The sequence below is a fragment of the Gavia stellata genome, chromosome 24 (assembly GCF_030936135.1).
Source record: "Gavia stellata isolate bGavSte3 chromosome 24, bGavSte3.hap2, whole genome shotgun sequence".
Taxonomy (NCBI): domain Eukaryota; kingdom Metazoa; phylum Chordata; class Aves; order Gaviiformes; family Gaviidae; genus Gavia; species Gavia stellata.
In genome coordinates, this window is record NC_082617.1 from 7,485,898 (window position 1) to 7,507,763 (window position 21,866).

Here is a 21,866-nt window from a genome sequence, read left to right on the forward strand (position 1 = left end):
CAACGTAACAGGGCGAGGGGGGAGTTCCTGAAGGTGTTTTTGTCTTAAAAGCTAAATCTCTATGTGCGCCATTGTGTCGTAACCTCCAGGAATAAATCTGTGTTAAAACCTGGTCTCCTGTGCCTGTTCTACATAACCCCCCTGTCTTTCCCACACGGCGCGCGGTGCAAACGTCCAGCTAAGAGTCAGAAGCGCCTGGTTTCTGGTTCTTCCTTGTCAGTAGGGCAGTTCAGTAAATATGTCTTTCTTCAGTATCACAAGTATAAAATGTCACTAAGAAGAGCTGCGGATACTCCTTTCTCTTGGGAGGTTATGCAAGATGAGCGAGTGGACCCGGTAGTTGTTTTGCGGAGGAACAGTGCTAGGACTTCTTTGATTCGTACAAACAGTTACTCCGCAGACCGTGAATCTGCATGTATCTGAAATTCTTGGCAGCTGGCTGTAGCTTTGGCACAAAACCGCACAGTTGTTTTAAGAAAAAAACCCAACCCACCGCAAGAAATGTGTTAGGGTAGAAGGCAGAGACCCTGCGTTTGGCAGCAATTTCAGCAACTGAAAGTAGGTTGCAGTTCCCGTGGAATTGTTTTGACATGTTCATGTACTGTTCTCCCACAGTGGTGCTTGAGAAAGACAGGCTGAAGGACTTGTTTTAAGGTAACTTCATTTCCCATCATACACAGTGCATTTTGACAAGCACAGTTAAGTTTTCTGGCAGTGCTTTTATTAAAGTCCTAGTTTCCTGAGCAGCATTCGAGAGCTGTGTGCGCCAGCTAAGGCTTTTAGGGTAGTGTCGGGGATTGAATTCTTTTTTCTGAACAGTTACGACTCAACCCTTTTCTTATGTGATCAGTCCAGGCTGAGAGGTGAAAATGAGGTTTTTCATGTTTTGTTCAAAAAGGGAAGCCCTAGGTGGGAAGGTCAGCATCCCAGTGCCGGAAAGTTTAAAGGTGTGGTTTTAATTTTGAGTAGTGGGGTGGTCCCACCAAATGCATTAAAACCATCCACATCCACAAGAGTGAACTTAACATAGTGTGCTCTCAAATCAGTTCCCAGTTAGCTGAAGCTGGTGAAGGGGTCTGAAGTTGATTTTAAAACAATATTTTGTTCATTATTCTGGGAAACCGCTTGTGGGCAAGGGATAAGAAATCAAGGAAGGTGAGCTAGCAAACATGGCATGGATACTGGTTTTTTTCAAATTGGACCAGCTGATGCATCTGGGAAAAGGGGTTGGTTTTGAGGAAGGGACTCAGAGCCTGAAACTGTCCTGGTTTTACATGTTAGTCAAAGATACTGCGCTCGTGTGAGTTGTCTTTTAAATCAACAGACCTTACATGATACTATTCTGCTTCTCAGTGAAGCTGCATGAAATTGCTCCATTGTTTGTTAAGCATCTCTTCACAGGTTACTGAGGTCCTGGTTACCACCACTGTTGTGTTTTCTGGCATGTAAATATGATTCCTTCCCCCTCCACTTCTTTTTTTGTTATGATGTGGGCTTTTCCTATCTGCTTCGTTTCCAGCCAATAGTAATATTGTCGACCCTGGTCTGTGGTGTTAATATCACTTGTCTTCTTTTTTCTTTAACAGTGACAAGTGAGGTTACTTAAAATATGTTTAAGAAACACAAACTCTTTTCATTTTGTTTTATAGCTACATGCTACTTAGACATGTTTAAAGTCTTTTACATACCCATGGACCACCATGAAAGTGTTTATTGTGCTCTTAAGCATGCAGCTATGAAATCCTCTGTACTTGCAGTGCTTGGATGTATGAGCTGGGTGGAACAGTGTGTTGTTATGTTTTGTACAGTCTTTGAGAAAGTTATGTGGCTCATACTGTTAAAAATCTATCTATGAAATGGTAAATTCCTCAGAGCCTAAAGGCTGGTTATCTCTTTTACAGATCATTTAAGTCTAATTCCCTCTTGCCCAGCTTCATTTACAACAGTAATCATATTTTTAATGTTTGATAAAGTAGTATAATAACTAAATGTTAGATTCAGATCAGCACAGTACGGGTAGCGTGAAGCCCCTAGACACCCTAGGCTAAATACTCATGTCTGGGGCTGCAGCGCTCTTTCACTTTTAATCTAAGTTTCATGCCAACAAGCTAATTAGATTTAACCTTTTCATGCTGCGTGTTTGTGTTTGGCAAGAGGAAGTCAGTTCAGATCACCACATTTGTGTTCTCACCCTACCTGCTGAGCTAGCACAGAACACCTAGTTTCTCGGGGGAAAGCATAGTTTATCAGTCTAGTCAGGTTCATGGAGTACCGAGTATTCATGGTACTCAAGACCAGTTAAGTGATGTATGAAAAGCATGTATGAGTTAATGGGAATTTTCATTTATTGCCATAGGACTCCGCATCATTCAAAGATGTTAGGTGATCCAGAAAGTCTGGGAGTTTAAGATTAAGAGGAGGGGGGTCACTGTACTGCTGTTTTCATTTTGAGGCTACAGCAAATCCATCCCCGTACCTGAAACCGAGTCAGCAGCTATGCTGCTGAAGCTGTGCCTGTGTTTCTGAACGCACACTCCTCATTGTACAGACTATTAGCTTTATTCCTGCGTTTACTTCTCCTCCTGGTTGCCTTGCTCGCTTCCCTACGATACCACAATGCAGCCACTCAACAACGGGTCAGAACTGTGCTAGCTAATATGGCTGACTCCAGATTGAGATTTGCTTTGATCTCTGAACCTTTAGGATGGGTATCGTAATCTCTAAGATGCAAGACATGCTAATTTATCTTCTTACAATCTGTGAGAGCAAATCTGCCATGTAGCTGAAAGGAACTATCCTTTCTTGTCTTAGGAAATCACGGCCCCGCAGGTGAGCGTTGGTGAAAATGACGGATACAAGAGACATCTGTCCTCACCTGGATTCCATAGGAGAGGTGACCAGGGATGATCTGCTGCTCAAATCCAAGGTACAGGGTGTTCAGGTTGTCAGTCCTTTCCCTTTTAGCTATCGTGCGTGGGTTTGCATGTTTGCTTTTTAGAGAAAACGCTGCCTATCTCCGTAGAGGAGCGGCAGCAACTCTTATTCCAACGCTGACGTACCCTGCACAGGTCCCATAAAGTAAGCCTTTGTTGACCCCATCTGATCTGTTTCTCACTGTCATTTTATCCTGCTCAAATGTGCCACTTAGCTAAAATGCTGCAAAGCGTAGATTTAATTGGGCGTGTGATACTAAGAAACGAAATACTGTGAGCTGCAGGTTGGCGAGGCCTGTCTTACAGAGAAGTTCGCCGCTCCTGAAGGACTAGGTTACTTAAAAACCAACCAAGCAAACCAACCTTCTTTTGTCATGAATATGCAGGGAACTTGCCAGTCTTGTGGAGCTGTGGGACCAAATCTCTGGGCTTGTCTTCAGGTAAAAATGGCTTGCTATTTGTGCGCATGATATGGTGGGACTTCTCCTTAACAGCCTCTGGAAAAAAGAAAGGAAGGATTGTACTGAAAAAACCCAAGAAGAGCGGGAAGCAAAGAGGGGGTTCACAGTAGAACTACGCACTGTTTTTTGATGGGTTCCAAGGAAAAGACTCCCGAGATTGAAGGCTAACGCTGTCAGAATATGCCAAGATGTAACAGTTTGCTCCTCATAGGCGATTGCCCCCTGGCAGTCCCGAGAGGAATGAATAAAATGCCCAGCCCTGACCGTTGGCTGGGTCCTGCCTCTGCCGGCAACTGGGAAGGGAGGCTGCAAGCGTGAGACCTCAGAAGACGTTGCTCAGGGCAGCGAGGCAGAAAGGAATGACAAGGGGCATGCGGGCGGGCAGGGCCAGTTTATTTTTACACTGGAATGCCCAGGCGTTGTGGACTGCTCAGGTGAGCTGCCCATTGGAGCAATTGCCTTGGAAGGGAGCCTTGACGTGGGTGCAAACCTGGTTCCAGGTTTTCTTTGTTAAGTCAAGGAATTCCAATTTTCCATCTTATTCTGGGCCCTGAATAAAGAGCAGGTTAGAAAACTGGCAAGATGCATTTGGAAGTTGCAGCTGCTGGTGGGACTGGAGTTGCAGGCTATTTTGTGAAGGCCCTAATTTGTGGTGCCCGTTGTACTTTTGCGCTTTTCTCTCACTAGATTGGTTGTCCTTACGTTGGTTGTGGGGAGTCCTTTGCTGACCACAGCACACTTCATGCACAGGTGAGCTTTTCTCTGTTGTCCATCTCAAGATAGAATTGGATTTTTCCCATTACCTAATCCTCCTCTACCCTGTTCACCAGTCCAGTGTTTCAACTGACACCAGCTGTCAAATGAGATTCATTATTTCACCTTTTAATTTATAGGCCAAAAAGCACAACCTGACGGTGAATCTGACCACTTTCCGTGTCTGGTGTTACGCTTGTGAGAAGGAGGTGTTCTTGGACCAGCGGCTGGCAACGCACACGCAGTCACCGCCAGTAAAGTTCAATGAACCGGTGGGTCTGTGTCACAACGTGGCAGGGTTAAATGCTTGGCAGGGTTTTTGTTTAATTGTTGCAAAATTAGCCAAGAGGTTTCTATTATTGTCCAGGCTTTTGTTGTGATAGGAACTCTTTAACTGAAAGTGGCTACCTGTAGTCAAAGGACCAATGACCTTGTCTTACAGGATCTCCAAGCAAGACGACTTCCATATGACCTGACTATTCATTCTGACTTTATTTTTAACCTTTCCTAGCCTCTTCTATGGGGCGTCTGTTTCTGAGAGGAACCACAACAGCTGTCACATCTTCATTTCCAATGCATGGCCCATGGAAATTTTAGCTGTCAGACCAGAAACACATGTACTTGTGACACTGCTGCATATTCCTGATGCCTCTCTTACCATGTGGAAGCAGTAATGGTACTATTTCTACTCCCTGCTTGCATTAGTGAGAAGGGTAGACAGTGCAACTGGTTCATCTCTCTCCAGTGTGCTTTTTTTAAAGGCTGGCTCGATTTATGTGTAAGATAATCTCTCTCACAATGCATCTTTCAAAGAAGGCCTCTCACTGATGCTTATTTCTCTGTCTTTCATCTAGGATTCTCCATTGCCTGCTCACCCTTTGAAAGCTGTTCCAATTGCAGTGGCTGATGAAGGCGAATCTGAATCAGAGGATGATGATTTGAAACCAAGAGGTAACCCTGCATCGAGTTGATGAAAGGGACGTGAGGGTATCTCTGCAATCTGTAGGACCTGCACTGAGAGGTTCCTAGGAGCAGAGTGTAGACACTGCCTAGAAAGGGCTGAATTCCGCCTCCTTTGGGGAAGAATGTAGAAAGCAGCACGTCTGGAAAGTGTTTGATGCCTCTCTTGTTTGTGCTTTAGGCCTTACTGGAATGAAAAATCTTGGGAACTCCTGCTACATGAATGCAGCACTTCAGGCTCTCTCTAACTGGTAGGCATTAGGGCCTTTCAGTAGAGTCTTTACTAAACTTCACTAAATATCAAAAGTGGTGCCTCTGATCTGAGACCTTCATGAGTCTTGCCCAGAGAAATCAGCCAGGCTAGGTGCAAAAAAAGTCAGTGTTTGTTTAGGGCAACAGAAGTTTTACAGTGGGAAACTGAGTGAATAGCCAACTTTTGGGTACATACAAGACTCATGTTTAGATGAGTGCTGGAAGTAAAATGTCATCATTTCTATTGTGACAGAAATGTATTTATCACATGGGAAGGCATGTCACATCTCTTTACTCTCCCCAGTGATATCATTCTAACAACCCATATCCTAAAATATTCTCTAGCCATCCTGCTGAGAACTGACTCCAGGATCTCTTCTCTATACTGGGAACAGATTCAGATCAGCCTTTTTCATTTGTTTCAAGTTAGAAGATGAGTCTGCATCTGGAATCGCTTCTTTCCTCAATTTAAAAACAATATCTTAAGCATGCTTTCGAAAAGGCATGCATTTAAGTTTTGATAAACCCTTAAATAGAAGCAGAGGAGAAATTTCTGTGCACTGAATTCTTCTCTTTTTTTCTTGTAGCCCACCTCTCACACAGTTTTTTCTGGAATGTGGTGGACTGGTCCGTACAGATAAGAAACCAGCACTGTGCAAAAGCTACCAGAAGTTGGTGTCTGAGGTTTGGCATAAGAAACGGTGAGTGGTCACTCCCTAGTCTAATCTGGACAGGTTTCATAGTTACGTTAGTTCTGAAGTCTGGCATCAGCAAAGAGGAAATTTGATCTTCAGGGATAAGTGCATAGTCTAAGGCAGTCAGTTCAAACCCTTCGTAGATGGGTACGTGAGGATTCCCCCATATCTAGGAGATCCCGTATCCTGCTACTGGTGATAAAATGGGCATATTGATGTGAGTGAAAAGAATACGTTCTTAATTTTATAACTTTAAAAAGGAAGAGATTTTTTTATATATAGCTTCCCTGTTGGCAGTGAAGAAAAAATGATGGAGTAAGGGAATACTCTTGGCTGTTTCTGAGTGTTTTGCATGGACTGACCAGCACTTAATTGCACTGCTCTCAATTAGCAGAGGGATTGATGATTTGGATGGAAAAAGTGATACAGAGATTTTTACCAAAGAGAGTGGAAAATGCAGGTGACATTTTGGGTAATGTTCACTGTTGGTTCAAATTCTAGACCAGTTCAAGTTCTAGACCAATTCAAAGGACAGTGTAAAATAATGCAGCTCTGTTTAAATCTGAAGATGTCTGCTCTGTGCAATCAATTGGAAAAAATCAAACTAGGAATTTAAATGGCATTGCATGTTTCTTTCATGTTAGTTGTTAACAAGGGATAAGTAATATACAGAGCAAAAATGATCTGTGTCTTTCTGGAAGAGAAGGCTGTAGACTTTGAAGCAATATAATGTCATTTGAATATTGGTTTTGATTTACCTCGTTTTCTGGGTGGTCAGCCTACCCAGATTGTGAGACAGACAGACATGGTGCTGTGAATCAAACCAAGTAACTAATGCAAAACCCTGCTCTGGAAAGAATCACTTGAGACAATTCAAAGCGTGGACAGAGCTTTAAGTTAAACGTGCTCTAGGGAAGACTTTCTCTAGAAGGATAGACTGAAATGACTGTGAGATGTTTTCTGTCTCTTAATTTGTACGTCATCCAGCTAATAGACAAATATATGCCCAGGCTTTGCAGGTGCGTAATTACCTTTTGTCCTCTTTAACTAGTTACCACACCCTGTTCTATGGCTTATTCGACAAACCGGCTCCAGGCCTGATAAGCAAACTAACTTTTTTTTTTTTTCCCCATATCTAAACAGCCCGAGTTATGTTGTTCCAAGCAGTCTATCCCATGGAATTAAACTCGTCAACCCCATGTTCCGAGGCTATGCACAGCAGGTGGGGCCTCAACAAAAACATGCCATTATTCCAAAGATGGTGGGATTTTTCTTCCTGCAGTAGTGGTGCTTGTGTTCAGAAAGAAGAGCTTGAGCTCAGGGGTCATGCCTGTTTTGTGTCAGTATTAGTGATCTGACAGAGCACTTGGGTGGGATTGAGGAGACCTGGCTTCTCCCTCAGGCTCTGCCTCTGGCTTGCTGGTACCAAATCAATGCATTTTCCTGTGTCAGCTTTCTCACCTCTGAAATGATGATAGTCACCTCCTTTATAAAGGGCTTTGAGATCTATTGATACGTGCTCTATGAGAGTTAGGTATTTATTCATGTCAGAGCTGGGAAACCTGGATAAATCTGTACTATTTCTGGGGAATTACAGCAAACTAGATCTTATTTGAAGATGGTATCTTTTCTTCTTTGAAGTTTTTATCACCATATCTCTTGTGTTTATTCTTTAGAATAAAATGGAAACATCAAACTATGTTTGATTAGAAAATTTACAAAAGAAGTGACAGTACATCTAAACTGTGATACTGTCAGGAAGTCAAAACAAAGGATAAAAATAATTATTAATGAAAGAACTTCTATATTTGTCTTTGATGTGAAGTATATTGGAGTGGAAAACTTTCAGCTGTAAAGAGATAAAGTTGAAAGGAAGACAGGGCAGGCTAAAAGCCAAACTACCATAAAATAACAGCATTATCATAATTAACTTTCTGGAGTTGTCAAAATACCAAGTCGCTTTCCAGCAAGTCCTTTGAAGCCAGTGTATCAGCTTTTACTATATATTATGAATGTAGGAGCGTGCATCTAGACTATAGTCTTTGGTTTCTGGTTCCATTCCCTATTTATTAAAGATTTTAATCTGCCCTCTCTAAGAGAGGCATTTCCATGAGCAGAAGTCAGTGTTCATTAAATTTGTTTTGTGGGTAAGCGTCTATGGCCTGCTGTTTTCATTAGGTTTCTCCTCGTCTCTTGCCTCTTATCAGTAGTAAACCCCTGATAAATAAGCTCATGGTTTGCATGCTACGGCTGCTCTCTGGCTTTTCAGGGTCTTTCAGCTGAAGATGTTCAGATAAAAATTGGGTCTTTTATCATTTAGGAGTTAAAAACATTTACGTAGCAGAGAGGCTTCTTGGTACATTGCCACAGTACGCTCTTTGCTTCAGTAGGGTCTCCTTGTTTTGCAGAGGTGGCTAACCTTTGTGGGCAGCATTGAAAGAGGCTGTGAGTGAAGCCATCTCCTCTTTTGCCCCTGTCATTTGCCCCATTTCTGGATGGATACTGACATGGAATTACTCCTGGTTTTCAGGACACTCAGGAGTTCCTGCGGTGCCTGATGGATCAGCTTCATGAAGAACTGAAGGAACCAATTGTTGCAGAGACGAGAGATTTGGATACCAGTGACCAGGACGACAAGCGAGAGGGTGACCGAAGTCCTTCGGAGGATGAGTTTCTCTCCTGTGACTCCAGCAGTGACAGGGGTGAAGGAGATGGTCAAAGCCGGACCACAGGGAACATGGGCAGCAGCTCCCTGGCAGAGACAGAGTTGTTGATCCAAGATGAAGCAGGGAGAGGGATCTCCGAGAAAGAGAGGATGAAGGACAGAAAGTTCTCCTGTGGCCATCGGCGCAGCAACTCGGAGCAGGTGGATGAGGATGCAGATGTTGATACTACTATGATGCCAGTTGATGGTAGAGCCTCACCTGAGATGCTGCCAGCTCCCCGTCCTGCCAGCCCATGCAGGACACCCGGTATAAACCTCTTCCAGTTGTGTTACTTGTGAGAAGACATGTTACCATCCTACGCAGGGACAGTGTTGTAGTGCAGGGGCAAACCACACATAATGTGACTGTTCCTTCTATGGGTTTCAAAAGGTTTTGCATCCCAGACTTTCTTCAATGTCCCTGGCAGTAGTTCAGCCTTTGTGCACAATTGCTTCTGTAAGAAAATGTAATGCGTGAGCCAGAGAGGTGCTTAGCCAGGCTAAGGTGCTACGGAACTGAGTAAAAACTACATCCTGAAGGCAGCGATAGCTGCTTCTGCCAAACCTACAAGTGCTGTATTTATGCCTTTTCTTAATTTAAGAAAAAGGCTTTATATGTGTACATTGCTTTATCTGATAGGCTGGCCTGGGGAAATACTAGCTGTGGAAAAGGCATGGAAGAAGGTATTTGTTAATGTTGGACTGTGGGCTTTGTGGAGAGAAAATAGCGACAGACAGTTTGTGCATTTCTGTGTCTTAGGGAAAAGAAAAGAGCAGCAGTTAAGACGTAGGTGTGGAGTCACCTCAAACTGAACATATCCGATCTTTCAGCACTTCCTTATCTTAGAGTCTTACTCTGCCAACTGGCACTGAAGACAGCGATGCTGTTTATGTGGTTTAGGGATACGGGAGCAAGCCGTAAAACCTAATTAGTCATAAGTGTGAAAAAATGGCAGGTTGGGGTTTTTTATATATATAATTATTAGCTGTTTAGTATAGCTCTGTATGCACTCTTAGCTATGCACTGAGGAAGCTCTGCCAATTTGTGCAAGCAGGACGGTTAATAGACACTGAACTGTGCGTATTGGCAAAGATTCTGTGCTGGAATGCAGAGCTGGGCTGACACTGACTGCAGTAGGTTTGCCTTCCATAACTGGGGTTTTCACCAGTGCTCTTCTCCCCATTTTCCCAAACAGAACCTGACAACGATGCCTACGTGCGCTGCTCCTCACGTCCCTGCAGTCCAGTCCATCATGAAGTGCACTCCAAGCTCTCTAGCAGTCCTCCTCGCTCCAGTCCTGCCAGGCTTGGACCTTCCTATGTACTCAAGAAAGGTAGCGCAAGGAGTGTATGCTGGGAGGCAAAGGGAGGAATGTGTGGAGGAGGAGGGGCTCATTTGCAGAAGAGAGAAGGAATCATCATCATGATTCTTGATTAACAGTTGTAAGAGTGCTGGTTCCCCTGGGTATCAGCGCTTTCTAAAATAGTACTAGGCAAAGACTACAGTAAACCTGCAGGTAAAGTCATGCTCTGGGCACAACAGATGTTCTAGTATGCTCTTATATTGGAGCCTGAAACAATTTCCATGTCTGCATCTGCATGCTGTGTTATTAATAAAATGGCTATGAAGTCCCAGGCACAAGCTCTGTCCCTTTAGGGAAGTGTGGAGACGTGTAAACATTTGTCTGCCAGACCTGAATTTCATACTGTGTGGGCCAAAGAACTGTAAGATGATATTACCAAGAGAGAGCTTCCTGTCTCTTAGACTTCTTAGGCTCACAATAATAGAATTAAGGCTGCAGATGTCAGTCCAGTGCTGGGAGCATTGTTAGACTTCAGAGTGGAGCCTGACTTCTGTTGTTATTGAACTGGTCTCTTCATCCCAAGCAAATTGCAAAATGAAATCCCTCTTGCGTAGCCTGCAAACACAATGGCATGTGCTTATACCACTGTCCCTACAGCTGTTCAATAATGGCATTCTTTCCTCAACTGTGTTCCAGCCCCTTGGCTGAGGTCAGCACAGCCACAGATGTTCTGGCTGGATAAAAAGCACTCTGTCTCCATGCACGTGTGCATGGGGAAGAGGGTTTGTTGCTGAACAAAACTGTGTGTTTGGCCAGTCCCTGCTGTGGAGAATCCTCTCCAGTGCAAGACACTTGGTAAATGTCAGAGGGGAAAAAAAAAAAGGACAAAATACACAGGCAGGTGAGGGGGGAGAGGAAGTAAAGTGTAAAGCTTAGAGCAAAATGTTGCAAGACCTTGGAAAAGCAGGGACTCTCTGTGGCAGGGCCAGGCTTCTAAACATGTAGTAAGAGGATGGAAACAGGACTTCCAGTAAGACAATTTCTGCCTGCTGAGAGCTGGCACATTTGTGTTGGTTCAGTTGGCTGCCTCCCCCTTTCTTGTACCACACGAAGCAGCAGTGTTCTTCATGTCAGTTTACTAAGGGTTCCGCTGTCTCACTGGCATGCAAGTGGCATCTGAACATGCAGGACAGCACTTGTCTTGTGTTCTTGTGTGGCTGCGTGACTCTAATGAGACAGGAGACTGGGAAGAGGTTGCTACATGATGGGGCTTCTTTGTCTGTCTTTCAGCCCAGATGCAGGCTTCTGGGAAAAAGAAGAAAGAACTTCGCTATCGCAGTGTGATTTCTGACATCTTCGATGGCTCCATTCTCAGCCTGGTGCAGTGCCTCACCTGCGACAGAGTGAGTCGTCTGGTGGCTGTCAGTCAAAGAGCACAGTCTTCTAGCTTGTAGATCTCTTCTTAGGAAATGGTGCTCCTATTTCCCAACACTCTGGGATGTGGTAGGCCTGCTAAAATGGTGACAGGTGGATGGTAGGGGAGGCGTGAGAAACCTGCCATGCCAAGAAGTCATATTTCTCTGTAGGGGTCTGCTTGCTTATCCGTGTTACTGAGTTGGCATAACAAAATCACATCCATATTAGAAAACTGATTCCAGTGCTACAAAAACCATGACAAAAGTCATGCTGCTGACAGCGGTGAAGAATAATTAGCCAGAGCGAGTTGCTCTTACTCCCAGCTCAGGTTTCTAGCCTAGACAAAATCCAAGCAGTGATAAAAGGTGATGAAGGTCAGGTCACACCTCCATTGCATGCACAGGAAACCCAGACCTCTTCCTCTTGGATATTTCCAGGTTTCTACAACAGTGGAGACATTCCAGGACCTGTCACTCCCAATCCCAGGGAAGGAGGACTTGGCCAAGTTGCACTCTGCCATCTACCAAAACGTGCCAGCTAAGACAGGGGCATGTGGGGACAACTATGCCTCACAAGGCTGGATTGCTTTCATCATGGAGTATATCCGGAGGTGTGTTCCCTATGCAGGACCTCTTTTTTTTCTGGGGTTTGCCCTGCAGTGCTGGAAGGCAGCTACCCCTAACCAGTGGTGTTTGCAGCAGAATGTCAATTGTAACCCTTCCTTGGATGCAACAGTATGTGGTACCTCACAGGTCTTTGAGCCTTTTCATGTAAACCAGTTGCTACTGTTCCTGTAGTTCTGTCAAACACTTTGACACCTCTTGTGCAGCTGATAATCCCTCACTTACTTCTGCCTTTAGCTCAGTCTTGCCCTCCAGAGCAAATTAATTCCTGGTGTAGTTTTCCAAATAATTTCCAGTTTGAGCAATCACCGTAGGAACATCAGTTGAGAGAAATTATGCTTTCCCTGCTCCTCTGGGGTGTGTGATGAGCTTAGGACCTACAGCTAGAAGGAAACCCATCATCCATTTGGGGTTTTGTATGTCAGAGTGTCCAGCTATTTTATGTATAACTCTTTCTCTTAATCCTCTCTCTTCTGCAGATTTGTGGTGTCCTGTATCCCTAGTTGGTTTTGGGGTCCTGTTGTGACGCTGGAGGATTGCCTTGCTGCCTTTTTTGCAGCAGATGAGTTGAAGGGTGAGTTTTCTTCAGTGGGGTCTGACAGCACAAAACAAGGAAAACCACGTGGAGGAGTATTTCACATGCATTTTGGAGGTGGATTAAATCTCCTGGAAATCCTGCCTCAGTATTTCACTTAGAGACTGGCAGTACCAAAAATTGGCAGTTCAGCATCTCTGAGCAGAAGTGAGTTTCCCCACCTGCTCACGGGTGCTGCTGTTTCATACTGAATCTGGATGATAGTGTCTTCAGCGAGGAGCAGACATGGCTGTTGGCTATTTGGGAGTGCTGTGGCTCCTTAGCCTTCTTAGTTTCTTCACTTTCTCCATCCACTCCATAAGCTCTAGAGGACTTAAACAATTTGCTGTATTCACTTGTGTCAGTAGGCAATTGCATACTTTTCTGCTAGTTTACTACATTCTCTTTTTGTCTACACTTACTGAGAGAAGTGCTGATTTTGATCTCTTCTCACCCTGACTTCCCCGAGAGGTCACTTAACTTGGTTTTTCTGCACTGGATGGAAATGTAGCCATATCAGCATTGTTTCCTCTGAGTAACCACATAATGGCTTTCTTCTCTTTGTCTACAGGGGACAACATGTACAGTTGTGAACGGTGTAAAAAGTAAGTTTGCATTATGTGTATTGTGTTGTATTTCTGGAACTGTGTATCTCTGTACTGCTGTCAAACATTTTGCTATGCCCTCTGCCTGGACATTTCTTCTGCTGAGTGGCATGTAAAATCTGCCTTGCCTTAAATTAGAGTTCTGGTCTTGAGAGGTCACTGATTGCAGATAGGAAGAGTGCTGATTTTGGGGGGAAAAGACAGGAAGAAGGATATGAACAGGGATGTGGCTTGGCAGTAACGGAGCTATCGTAGTAGAAAGAAGCAGCATGACAAACTGATCATGCCATGCCTCATTTGGGAACAATGCTGCAAAGAGCCTGAATTTGTTGCTGCTGGAATTCAGGATTTGTCTTGGATTTCAAAGCGAGCAAGACCCAGCCAGAGCAAGACTCAGTCTTGCCTTTTGACATCCCTTTGCTTTAGAGATTTCTCACAGCTGGTTTCTTTTTCTCCCTCAGGCTGCGGAATGGAGTAAAGTATTGCAAAGTCCTCCGGCTACCAGAGGTGAGTAAAAGCAGCTTGTTTGCTAGTTTTCTTTCAGCAGCCACTGAGGAGGTAAGGAGGCTAGAGGTAGAACAGAAATAGCGATTTGTTTTGGTGGCAAAGTCCTGTATCTAGAAGAAAAGAGACTTCCCCATTCTAAGCTGATGAGCCAGCAGGATTCATGGCTAACAGGCAAAGAACTCTTGCAAAGCTCAGATGCAGAGATGTGCTGTTGGATCAGAATACCCACGTCAAAACTGCGCTTTGGTGTTCTCTGTCTTTGGTCTTTTAGATTCTTTGCATCCACTTGAAACGGTTCCGGCATGAGGTGATGTATTCCTTCAAGATCAACAGTCATGTCTCCTTCCCCTTGGAAGGGCTGGATCTGCGACCTTTCCTAGCCAAGGAGTGTGTCTCCCAGATCACCACCTACGATCTCCTGTCGGTCATCTGTCACCACGGCACAGCAGGCAGTAAGTCCTTCTTTTGTGAGTACAGGCAGAGGTGAACAGGAATGACATGTGCATGAGCAAAGCAGAAGCATGTTCCAGGACTAGTCAGCACCTCTTCTGGGGTGAAGTGCAGTGTAAGGCCTGCCCCCGCCATTCCCAGGCTTGCTCAGCCTCTGCCCTTTGAAAGGTGAACCGAGCAGCTTCTGACAGAACCCCTGCAGCTATTTCAGCCTCGCCACTGGGTTGGCTGAAACCCTTTCCCAATGTTCAGTCTCACTGAGGGGCCCTTTCCAAGCAAGGCAAATCAGGGTGACAGTGCCAGGCTCCCCTGCTCCTGCAAAGCTTGCCTGAACAGGAGTTATGCCTTTTTTTTTTGGTCTCTCTCTCCGTTCTCTGCCAGCAGCTAATCCTGTTTGTGCTGCTGACGTTATCCCAGGCCTGACTTCTGTCTGCACTCCGAATCCCAGCAGTGTCGTGTTCTCTCTGTTACAGGTGGGCATTACATAGCCTACTGCCAGAACGTGATCAATGGCCAGTGGTATGAGTTTGATGACCAGTATGTCACTGAAGTCCATGAGACAGTGGTACAGAATGCAGAAGCCTATGTCTTGTTCTACAGGTGAGCTGGGCCCTGGGTGCAGCAGTCCCTTGCTGGTTGCAGAATACCTAGAAATGCGTTTGGAAAACTAAGTTCTCAGGAATTGCTTATTTTCTCTTCCTTTCTCCACTTAAGGAAAAGCAGTGAAGAAGCTGTGCGAGAGCGTCAGAAGGTTGTGTCCCTTGCCAGCATGAAGGAGCACAGTTTACTGCAGTTCTACATCTCTCGAGAGTGGCTCAATAAATTCAACACCTTTGCTGAGCCTGGTCCCATCACCAATCACACCTTTCTGTGCTCTCATGGAGGTGAGGCAGTGCTGCTGGACCTGGGAATAGCAACTCTTAGCTATACCTTTTATGCTTCAGAAAAAAGCTCCAGCTGTCATCCTGATACAGTGTACGCTGCAGTAGGATCCGCTTCTTTGGCAGAAACTCCAGCCCGCTCAGGGAGAGATGAGACAATTACCCCATTGTCCTGCTGATCAGAGGCCCAGAGGGATGTGTAGTGCTGGGAAACAACAGTTTTCAGTTCTCTGTTTGTTTTTAAAAACAAACCTGTAGAAAGCAGATAAGGCAGCATTTATCTGTGTTACCCTATCAGCAAGGTTGGCCTTCAGTGTTTGTTTGGAGAATGAAGCACGTGCTGCTGAAGAGAGCTGATACCATGTTTTACTGTTCTGCTTCTTCATCTGTCATGCTGGGGAGCCCTTGTGTTTCTAAATCACCGACTGGAAATGAAGCACTTGGTTAGAAATTGAGGCCATGAATTGAGAAACCTCCACAGTTAATGAACTCTTGATGGTCTTCCATTAGCAGAGGAAGGAGATTCTGGAATCAGGGAGTTTTCAGCAAGGAAGATCTGCCTTTTTTAATTGTCTTTACCCAGCAATAAGGAGTTCCCTGGTTAACTCTCCCTCTTGCCTTTGCTCCACAGGGATCCCTCCTAATAAGTACCACTACATCGATGACCTGGTTGTGATTCTGCCCCAGAATGTGTGGGAATATCTCTACAACAGGTGAATATGGCCACTTAATTCTTCTTCCCCATGAGTTTTGGGTTTTGTTTCACACCTTGGGTGGTGATCAAGACATAATCCCTTCCCAGGCCACCTTAAAGGCGTGCAGTACTTGGTGTGGACTGGCAAAGACTGGTATCTCGTAGAGCCTCCTCATCTAAACCAAAATGAGCTTTTTCAATGCATTGTCCCAGAGCAATATTGTGACCCTCACTGTGTTGAGTAAAGGCAGTACTTTCCATTCAGAAAATGGCTGCAGATGCACCTCCTTCATCAGCATCTGTAGTAGTATAAAAAAATCCATCTCTGTAAGATTCAGGGCTGGGAAACATTTCCATTCTCCTGCAGTTCTCCATTCCCCTCCCTCTCTTCCTGCGCTCAGGTTCGGAGGCGGCCCTGCTGTGAACCATCTGTATGTGTGCTCGATTTGCCAAGTGGAGATTGAAGCACTTGCCAAACGCAGGAGAATTGAAATCGACACCTTCATCAAGGTTCGTATGGGAAGCATCTGGAAGCAACGGCAAAGGGCAGAGGTGGGAAATGGAGACCTGTCACAGTTAGTGGAAAACTCTTGCCCCTGTTTTCCAGAAGTGATCTACAGCATGGCCAGGAGATTGATCTTGGGGTCCCACAGTGCTGGCAGCATGGGGAGGGGCAGCTGGAACAGAATAATGCTGTGCGTGGCTGCATTCAGACACAAAGTTTGAAACCATCCTAGTCTCTTGCCTGCTCTAGTGAGCAGGAAGAGGTTTTGAGGAAGGTGGTGGAATTACAATGGGCTCTTCTGAAGAATGGCAAGGCTTCCTTACAGCTAACAGAAGGGGCTCCCTAGATCTCAGGAGTGACTTAATCCTTCCTTGCATGTCTCTTCTCGCTCTTCCAGCTGAACAAGGCATTCCAGGCAGAGGAGTCTCCAAGCGTCATCTATTGTATCAGCATGCAGTGGTTCCGTGAGTGGGAAGCCTTTGTCAAGGGGAAGGATAATGGTAAGAAGCCAGGGACCTGTGGAGTCTGTTGGGGGTGAGGGGTAGAATGGAAACAAGTCTATTTGCTAGGTGCATCTCCTCAGTGAGCACTGCACCTGACTGGTATGACTTGAGGCTGAACGGAGTTCAGACAGCAGCCACTCAGACTGCCTGCAGGTCCCCAAGGCCAGGGCAGAAATAACAAGAGAACTAGCTTGGGAAATAAGCTGAATCTGGTGGCAACGTGGAAAGCAGAATGTTTTTTGACATGTTTGTTCTCCTCTTACAGAGCCTCCCGGACCAATTGACAACAGCAAGATTGCACTCACAAAAGCAGGTGGCCACGTGCAAGTTAAGCAGGGTAAGGCTTGTGCTTGCTGTCTTGTAGTGTTCCTAGAAGGTGAAGGAGAATGTTCCGCTGGATCTAGCTGTCCATAGTGAAGCAGTCACAGAGCAAGATGGTGTTGCAGAGGACAGTTCTCTGCACATCCCTGTGCTGACTGCCCTGAGTGAGCCATCTCAGTTCTCCGTTGGCAGCTCCTGTATGACCAGCTTGCCGATGGGACTTGCTGTAATAAAGCCTGCAGTCCCCCATTTCCTGCTGTTGCTGTTCCCAGGCCCTTTCCACCACTCGCCCAGCATTGTAGCTTTGATCTTGTCTTGCTCCTGACTTGTCTTTACTCAGCATCTGCTGTGGTCCAGCTTGTGAAATAATAACATTGCTTGTGCTGTCCTTGCTGGGCTCTCCTGCCAAGCAGATAAAGATTGCATGTCTACCTGGGTTATCTCTCAAAGCAACCCTTTCTGCTTTCCTCTTCTATAACCGTTATGGCAAAGTTCTCTGCTTTCCCTGCTTTGTGCTTTGACCACCTTAAGTTGGCCCTCCTGGGACAGCTTGGAGGAGTATTTTCAGTCTCTCCCAGGCAGTGCAACCCCAGCTGCCTGGGACTGGTGTGTCTGAGTGCACGTTTTTAAGCCCTCTGGGCTGTCAGAGCTCATTCACTGCTGTGCATGAGACGGGGGGTCAGGTGGGCCCTGGTATCATGGGCTGTTGCTGCTCAGTTCCTCTTGGGGAAAGGAAGAAGTGACCCCACAGCAGTTGGTGACAGTGCCGTGGAGCCCCGGTGCTTCCAGCAGCAGGTGGCACCGCCGAGGGCTGCTGGGGACCACGGTGGCTACAGCTGTGGCTACAGCTGTGCAGTGCAGAGCTGCCAGCGGGGCGGGGGCCTTCGGTGGGTCTAGACCCTGTGACTGCAGACAGCGCTCGTGCCTCGCTTTCCCTGGGGGTGGGCCTGTGCAGGGGGAGGTCCTCGTGTTGTGGTGCACCAGCCTTTCCCTCCGGCGGCTGCACAGAGCAAGGGCCCACCGGCTGCACGTCCGATTACTGCTGTTGTCCCTTTCAGGTGCTGACTATGGGCAGATTTCTGAGGAGACATGGATTTATTTAAGCACGCTGTACGGAGGGGGCCCAGAGATTGCTATCAGACAGAACGTGGCCCAGGTCCAAGAACTGGAAAACCTACACGGGGAGCAGAAGATTGAAGCGGAGACGCGGGTTGTGTGATCCGTGCGGGATGGGGCAGGGAAGGTATGGCACAGAAACGTCCGTGTGGGGATGGAAGGCTGGGGAAATCCTGAGGCGTCAAACCTCTTCCGTTGTCTGGTACGTGAAGGTGTGTGCAGCTCCCACCACCGCTTCTGGGGAGGGCAGGTTTCCTCCAGCGTCCTTTCGTGTGGCTTTGAATATAGGGGTGGCGCTGGGCAAGACTGGGAGAAAATCAGCTTCTCTGTAATTCATCTCTGGATAAAGCTGGGGTACGAGAACGCAGCCAAACTTCTCTAGGATACGTTTTGACCTGCGCCCTCTCCCTTTTGTTTGTTTACGAGGAACCAGCACTCCCAGCTTGCCCCAGTGAATGAGTGTCTGCTCCTTTGCAGGTTTTGCTTTTGGCACTTTTCTTTTTAACTCAAACGTATAAAGATAATGAAAGGTTATCTATGTTTCCAGCGGGCAGTGTTGCAACTAGAGAAATCTGTTATTTGAAGCTGACTAAAGCCACAAGGTCTCCCAGTCGTTTTGTGCTGGTGGTGCACAGCTGTCACAACTTCCTCGTTTTGCTCTTTAGCTAATTCTTGCAAATTCCATTGCAATCAACTAAGAAATTTTGAAAGAGGCCATTTCTTTCTTCCCTAGCCCCTAAAGCCACACCTTCATGGTCTTGCAGAATTTTTTTTTTTCCTTGTATCTGATTTCATGTGTTCAGCACGTTTTCAGAGAACAAAGCTGGAAGATGAGCCTTCCTAATGGCTTCCCACTGCGCTCTTTCTGCTCAAGCTCTTGGCAGCTTTGTAGCTGTGGGATGCAGCCTTCCAGGGGGTTGGCTCACCCAGGTGGTTGGCTCACCCAGGTGGTACACGAGCAGCTTAAACGCAGAGCTGTTAACGGGCAGGCATCGTTAGAGCAGGACACCGGACAGCTCTCATGCAGACTTTGGGACTCCTGATTCATAGCCCCATTCTCAGAGTGACCCCGCTGTAAGCCTAGATCTGTCTCCGTGTCTGTCACGAGAAGCGAAGGGTGCACGAAGGCTGAGAAGGAGCCCGTTTGTTCGCACAGAGCCTATTTAGATGGCTCACCCCCGGACAGGGCGGTAATGCAGTGCTGGGGCAGGGGCCCGGCCGAGCAGCCCCCAGGCACTTGAAGCAGCTTTTTAGGAATGAGCTGCTTTCTGCAAACAAGCCCCCACCTGTGTGCTGAGGTCATTCCAGCTTCTCTACACAGATGTCGTTTGTGTACACAGTGGCTCATTTAATGAACAGAAATAACTCGCTCCCCAATCTACCGCCACTAACGCAGCCATGGAGCATCCGCTAGCAGGCAGCGGAGAGAGGCATGAAGACAAAAAAGGCTGAACACTACTTTTTGCAGCAGGACTATTCTTAAAAGTTCTTTATTCATCTCAAGCCAGAAAGGCAATAGTGAAAACTTTGCAAGCGTTTGAGTGCAATTTAATGGAAGCAGAGCGAGGCAGAGGTGGCCTCTCACGGGCTGAGGAACCGAACTGTGTGTTCACCGTGCTGGAACCTGAGTAATTCCACAGCATCACGTCTGGCCTGGGAGGTACCAGGCTCAGCACAGGGCTGGGACCTCCTGAGCTCCTCAGTAACAGAGAGAGGGAAGGAGGGGGGGAAGGCTGCTCTTTGACTTAGAGATAGAAAGTGGGAAGGGTGTAGGGCAGGAGAATTTGGAAGGAAAAAACGTGGCCTTCAGATTTTTTTTTAGACCAAATGTTTGCTGCAAACAGCAACAACTTCTTTAAAAAAGTGTCTGTAAATGGTTCAGCATGTTAATTTTACTATGCTGTTTGTTGGATGCTTGTATATACCCAGCCGGGCCCGAGGGGAGGTCAGAAAATGAGCCACTGTTGGGATTTCTCATTGTTTTAAGCTGTCTTTGTTAGTCACTGCAGCCACCTTCGGATCTGCTGCGGAGCCTGTAGGGCTGCATGTCTGTGTTGTCTGTGCCGGTCGGAGGTTGCTGTACAGATTGTAGTAACACGCCTGTGCTTAAGTGTTATACTTTGTGCTGAAAATGTGTTAAAATAAATACATGTGCATACAACAAGTTGCATGACTTGGTGGCTGCCCTGCGTGGCCAGAGGGTCTGACGGCTTCCAGGGAGCTTATGGGGTTAATGAAGAAAGAAAAAAAGGGGAAAAAAATTTAAAAAAATAAAAATTTAAAAAATCCAAACTTCCTGCTGCTGAGAGGCTTTGCAGTAACAGATCCTGCTGAGGAGCAGCAGTGAGCCCCAATAGCCCATACTGCGCTCGTTCGGAGGAGGGCGCCTGCTCCTTTCACTCCCTGCTTACCAAGACTTCATGGCTCTTTTACCCAGTTTGTCTCACGTGCGATTTGTGGCCATCATTGCTGTGAGAGTAACTTGCAAGGGAAGTAGCTGAAGTTTCACTGAGCTGTTCCAGGTCTCTAGAAGGAAGTCTGTGCAGTTTTCTGTCAGTCTGTTGGGTGGCTAACGATGTCATTACCGATATAATCCACTGCCCTGGTAACACTTACGTGAGAGCAGCTTTGCTGCCGAGGCCCCAGGAAACACTGGGCTCTTGCCAGCAGGTTCTACCACTGTGAATAATGGAGTTGCTAAACCAGGCGGGCGATGCGAGAGCTGCCTGCGGCTGAGGGGCTGGAGGACAAGAACCGTTCTCTGCCAGAGCAGTGAATGACACTGTGGTAGCTGAAGCCTGAACTATCTGAAGAAATAGAGCTGGAGTTGGGTTAATAAGGACACGGAGCTTGTTCTTTAGCAACCTGAAGTCAACTGCCAAAACTTGCATCTCGCAAACAAACCCGTCACCTCAGCAACTGCAGAACAGCGTGTAACCCTCCAGGAGACAGTAACGAACGCCCTCCCCCAGGGAGGGGATTTCAGCGTCTAAACAGCTCTACTGCTGCTTTGGCAAAACCCTAGTTGTACTTTTGTTATCCTCTGTCTGTTAAAACACTCCAAGCTTAGTTCTGCACCTATATTTCATTTGAAATCTGACTGCAGCCTTGCTTTGCTCTGACTCCCGCAGCAGGCAGCTACGGTATTTCTGAGCACGCACCTCAAACGCAGCTCTGGGACCCGCCGCCAATGTAAGCTACATTTCATGGCTGAACTTTTATCAGTTCTGTGTACAGTCACTTCATTTTCCCCTTATTTTAATCAGGTCCCTTGCTGATTGCAACAAAGGGGAGATGAAAGAACTATTCATGCACTGGACTGATGGAGCCAGGCTCACTATTTAGATTATCTGCTCTCTCCCCCCAGTCTGCTGGGAGCACTGGGGAGTTCAGTTTACATGAGCCGCTCTTCCCCCAACTCTTGTCATGCCCAGACGACAGCCTCATGAGCAGACAGACCATTTGGATGCAGCTGAGCTGTGACACCCAGACAACAAGCACTCTGCTCTGTCTGCCCCACGCTCTCACCTTACAACGCATGCATCACGTCTCAGCCCACGGAGAGGGGAACTGGCTCTTCCTCCGGCGATGCAGGACCACGTACTGCAC

General features: G+C 46.4%; 1 protein-coding gene across 2 annotated transcripts; it reads left to right on the forward strand.

The window, feature by feature from the left end:
* The first annotated feature begins 2,837 nt into the window (after positions 1–2,837).
* Positions 2,838–20,406, forward strand: USP20 (ubiquitin specific peptidase 20). Of its 2 annotated transcripts, none has more exons than XM_059828674.1 (23): positions 2,838–2,926; positions 3,320–3,373; positions 4,082–4,144; positions 4,288–4,419; positions 5,002–5,098; positions 5,289–5,358; positions 5,947–6,060; positions 7,198–7,276; positions 8,585–9,026; positions 9,955–10,106; positions 11,364–11,465; positions 11,916–12,088; positions 12,581–12,675; positions 13,247–13,280; positions 13,742–13,787; positions 14,059–14,239; positions 14,711–14,837; positions 14,952–15,121; positions 15,750–15,831; positions 16,214–16,322; positions 16,715–16,817; positions 17,086–17,157; positions 18,200–20,406. In XM_059828674.1, exons 1-23 carry the CDS (start codon positions 2,846–2,848, stop codon positions 18,358–18,360), a joined length of 2,739 nt encoding a protein of 912 aa, XP_059684657.1. In that variant the 5' UTR covers positions 2,838–2,845; the 3' UTR covers positions 18,361–20,406. The 2 variants fall into 2 exon arrangements, with proteins under 2 accessions (XP_059684657.1, XP_009805834.1); XM_009807532.2 differs by having other exon boundaries at positions 9,955–10,092; positions 11,353–11,465.
* Positions 20,407–21,866: the final 1,460 nt, after the last annotated feature.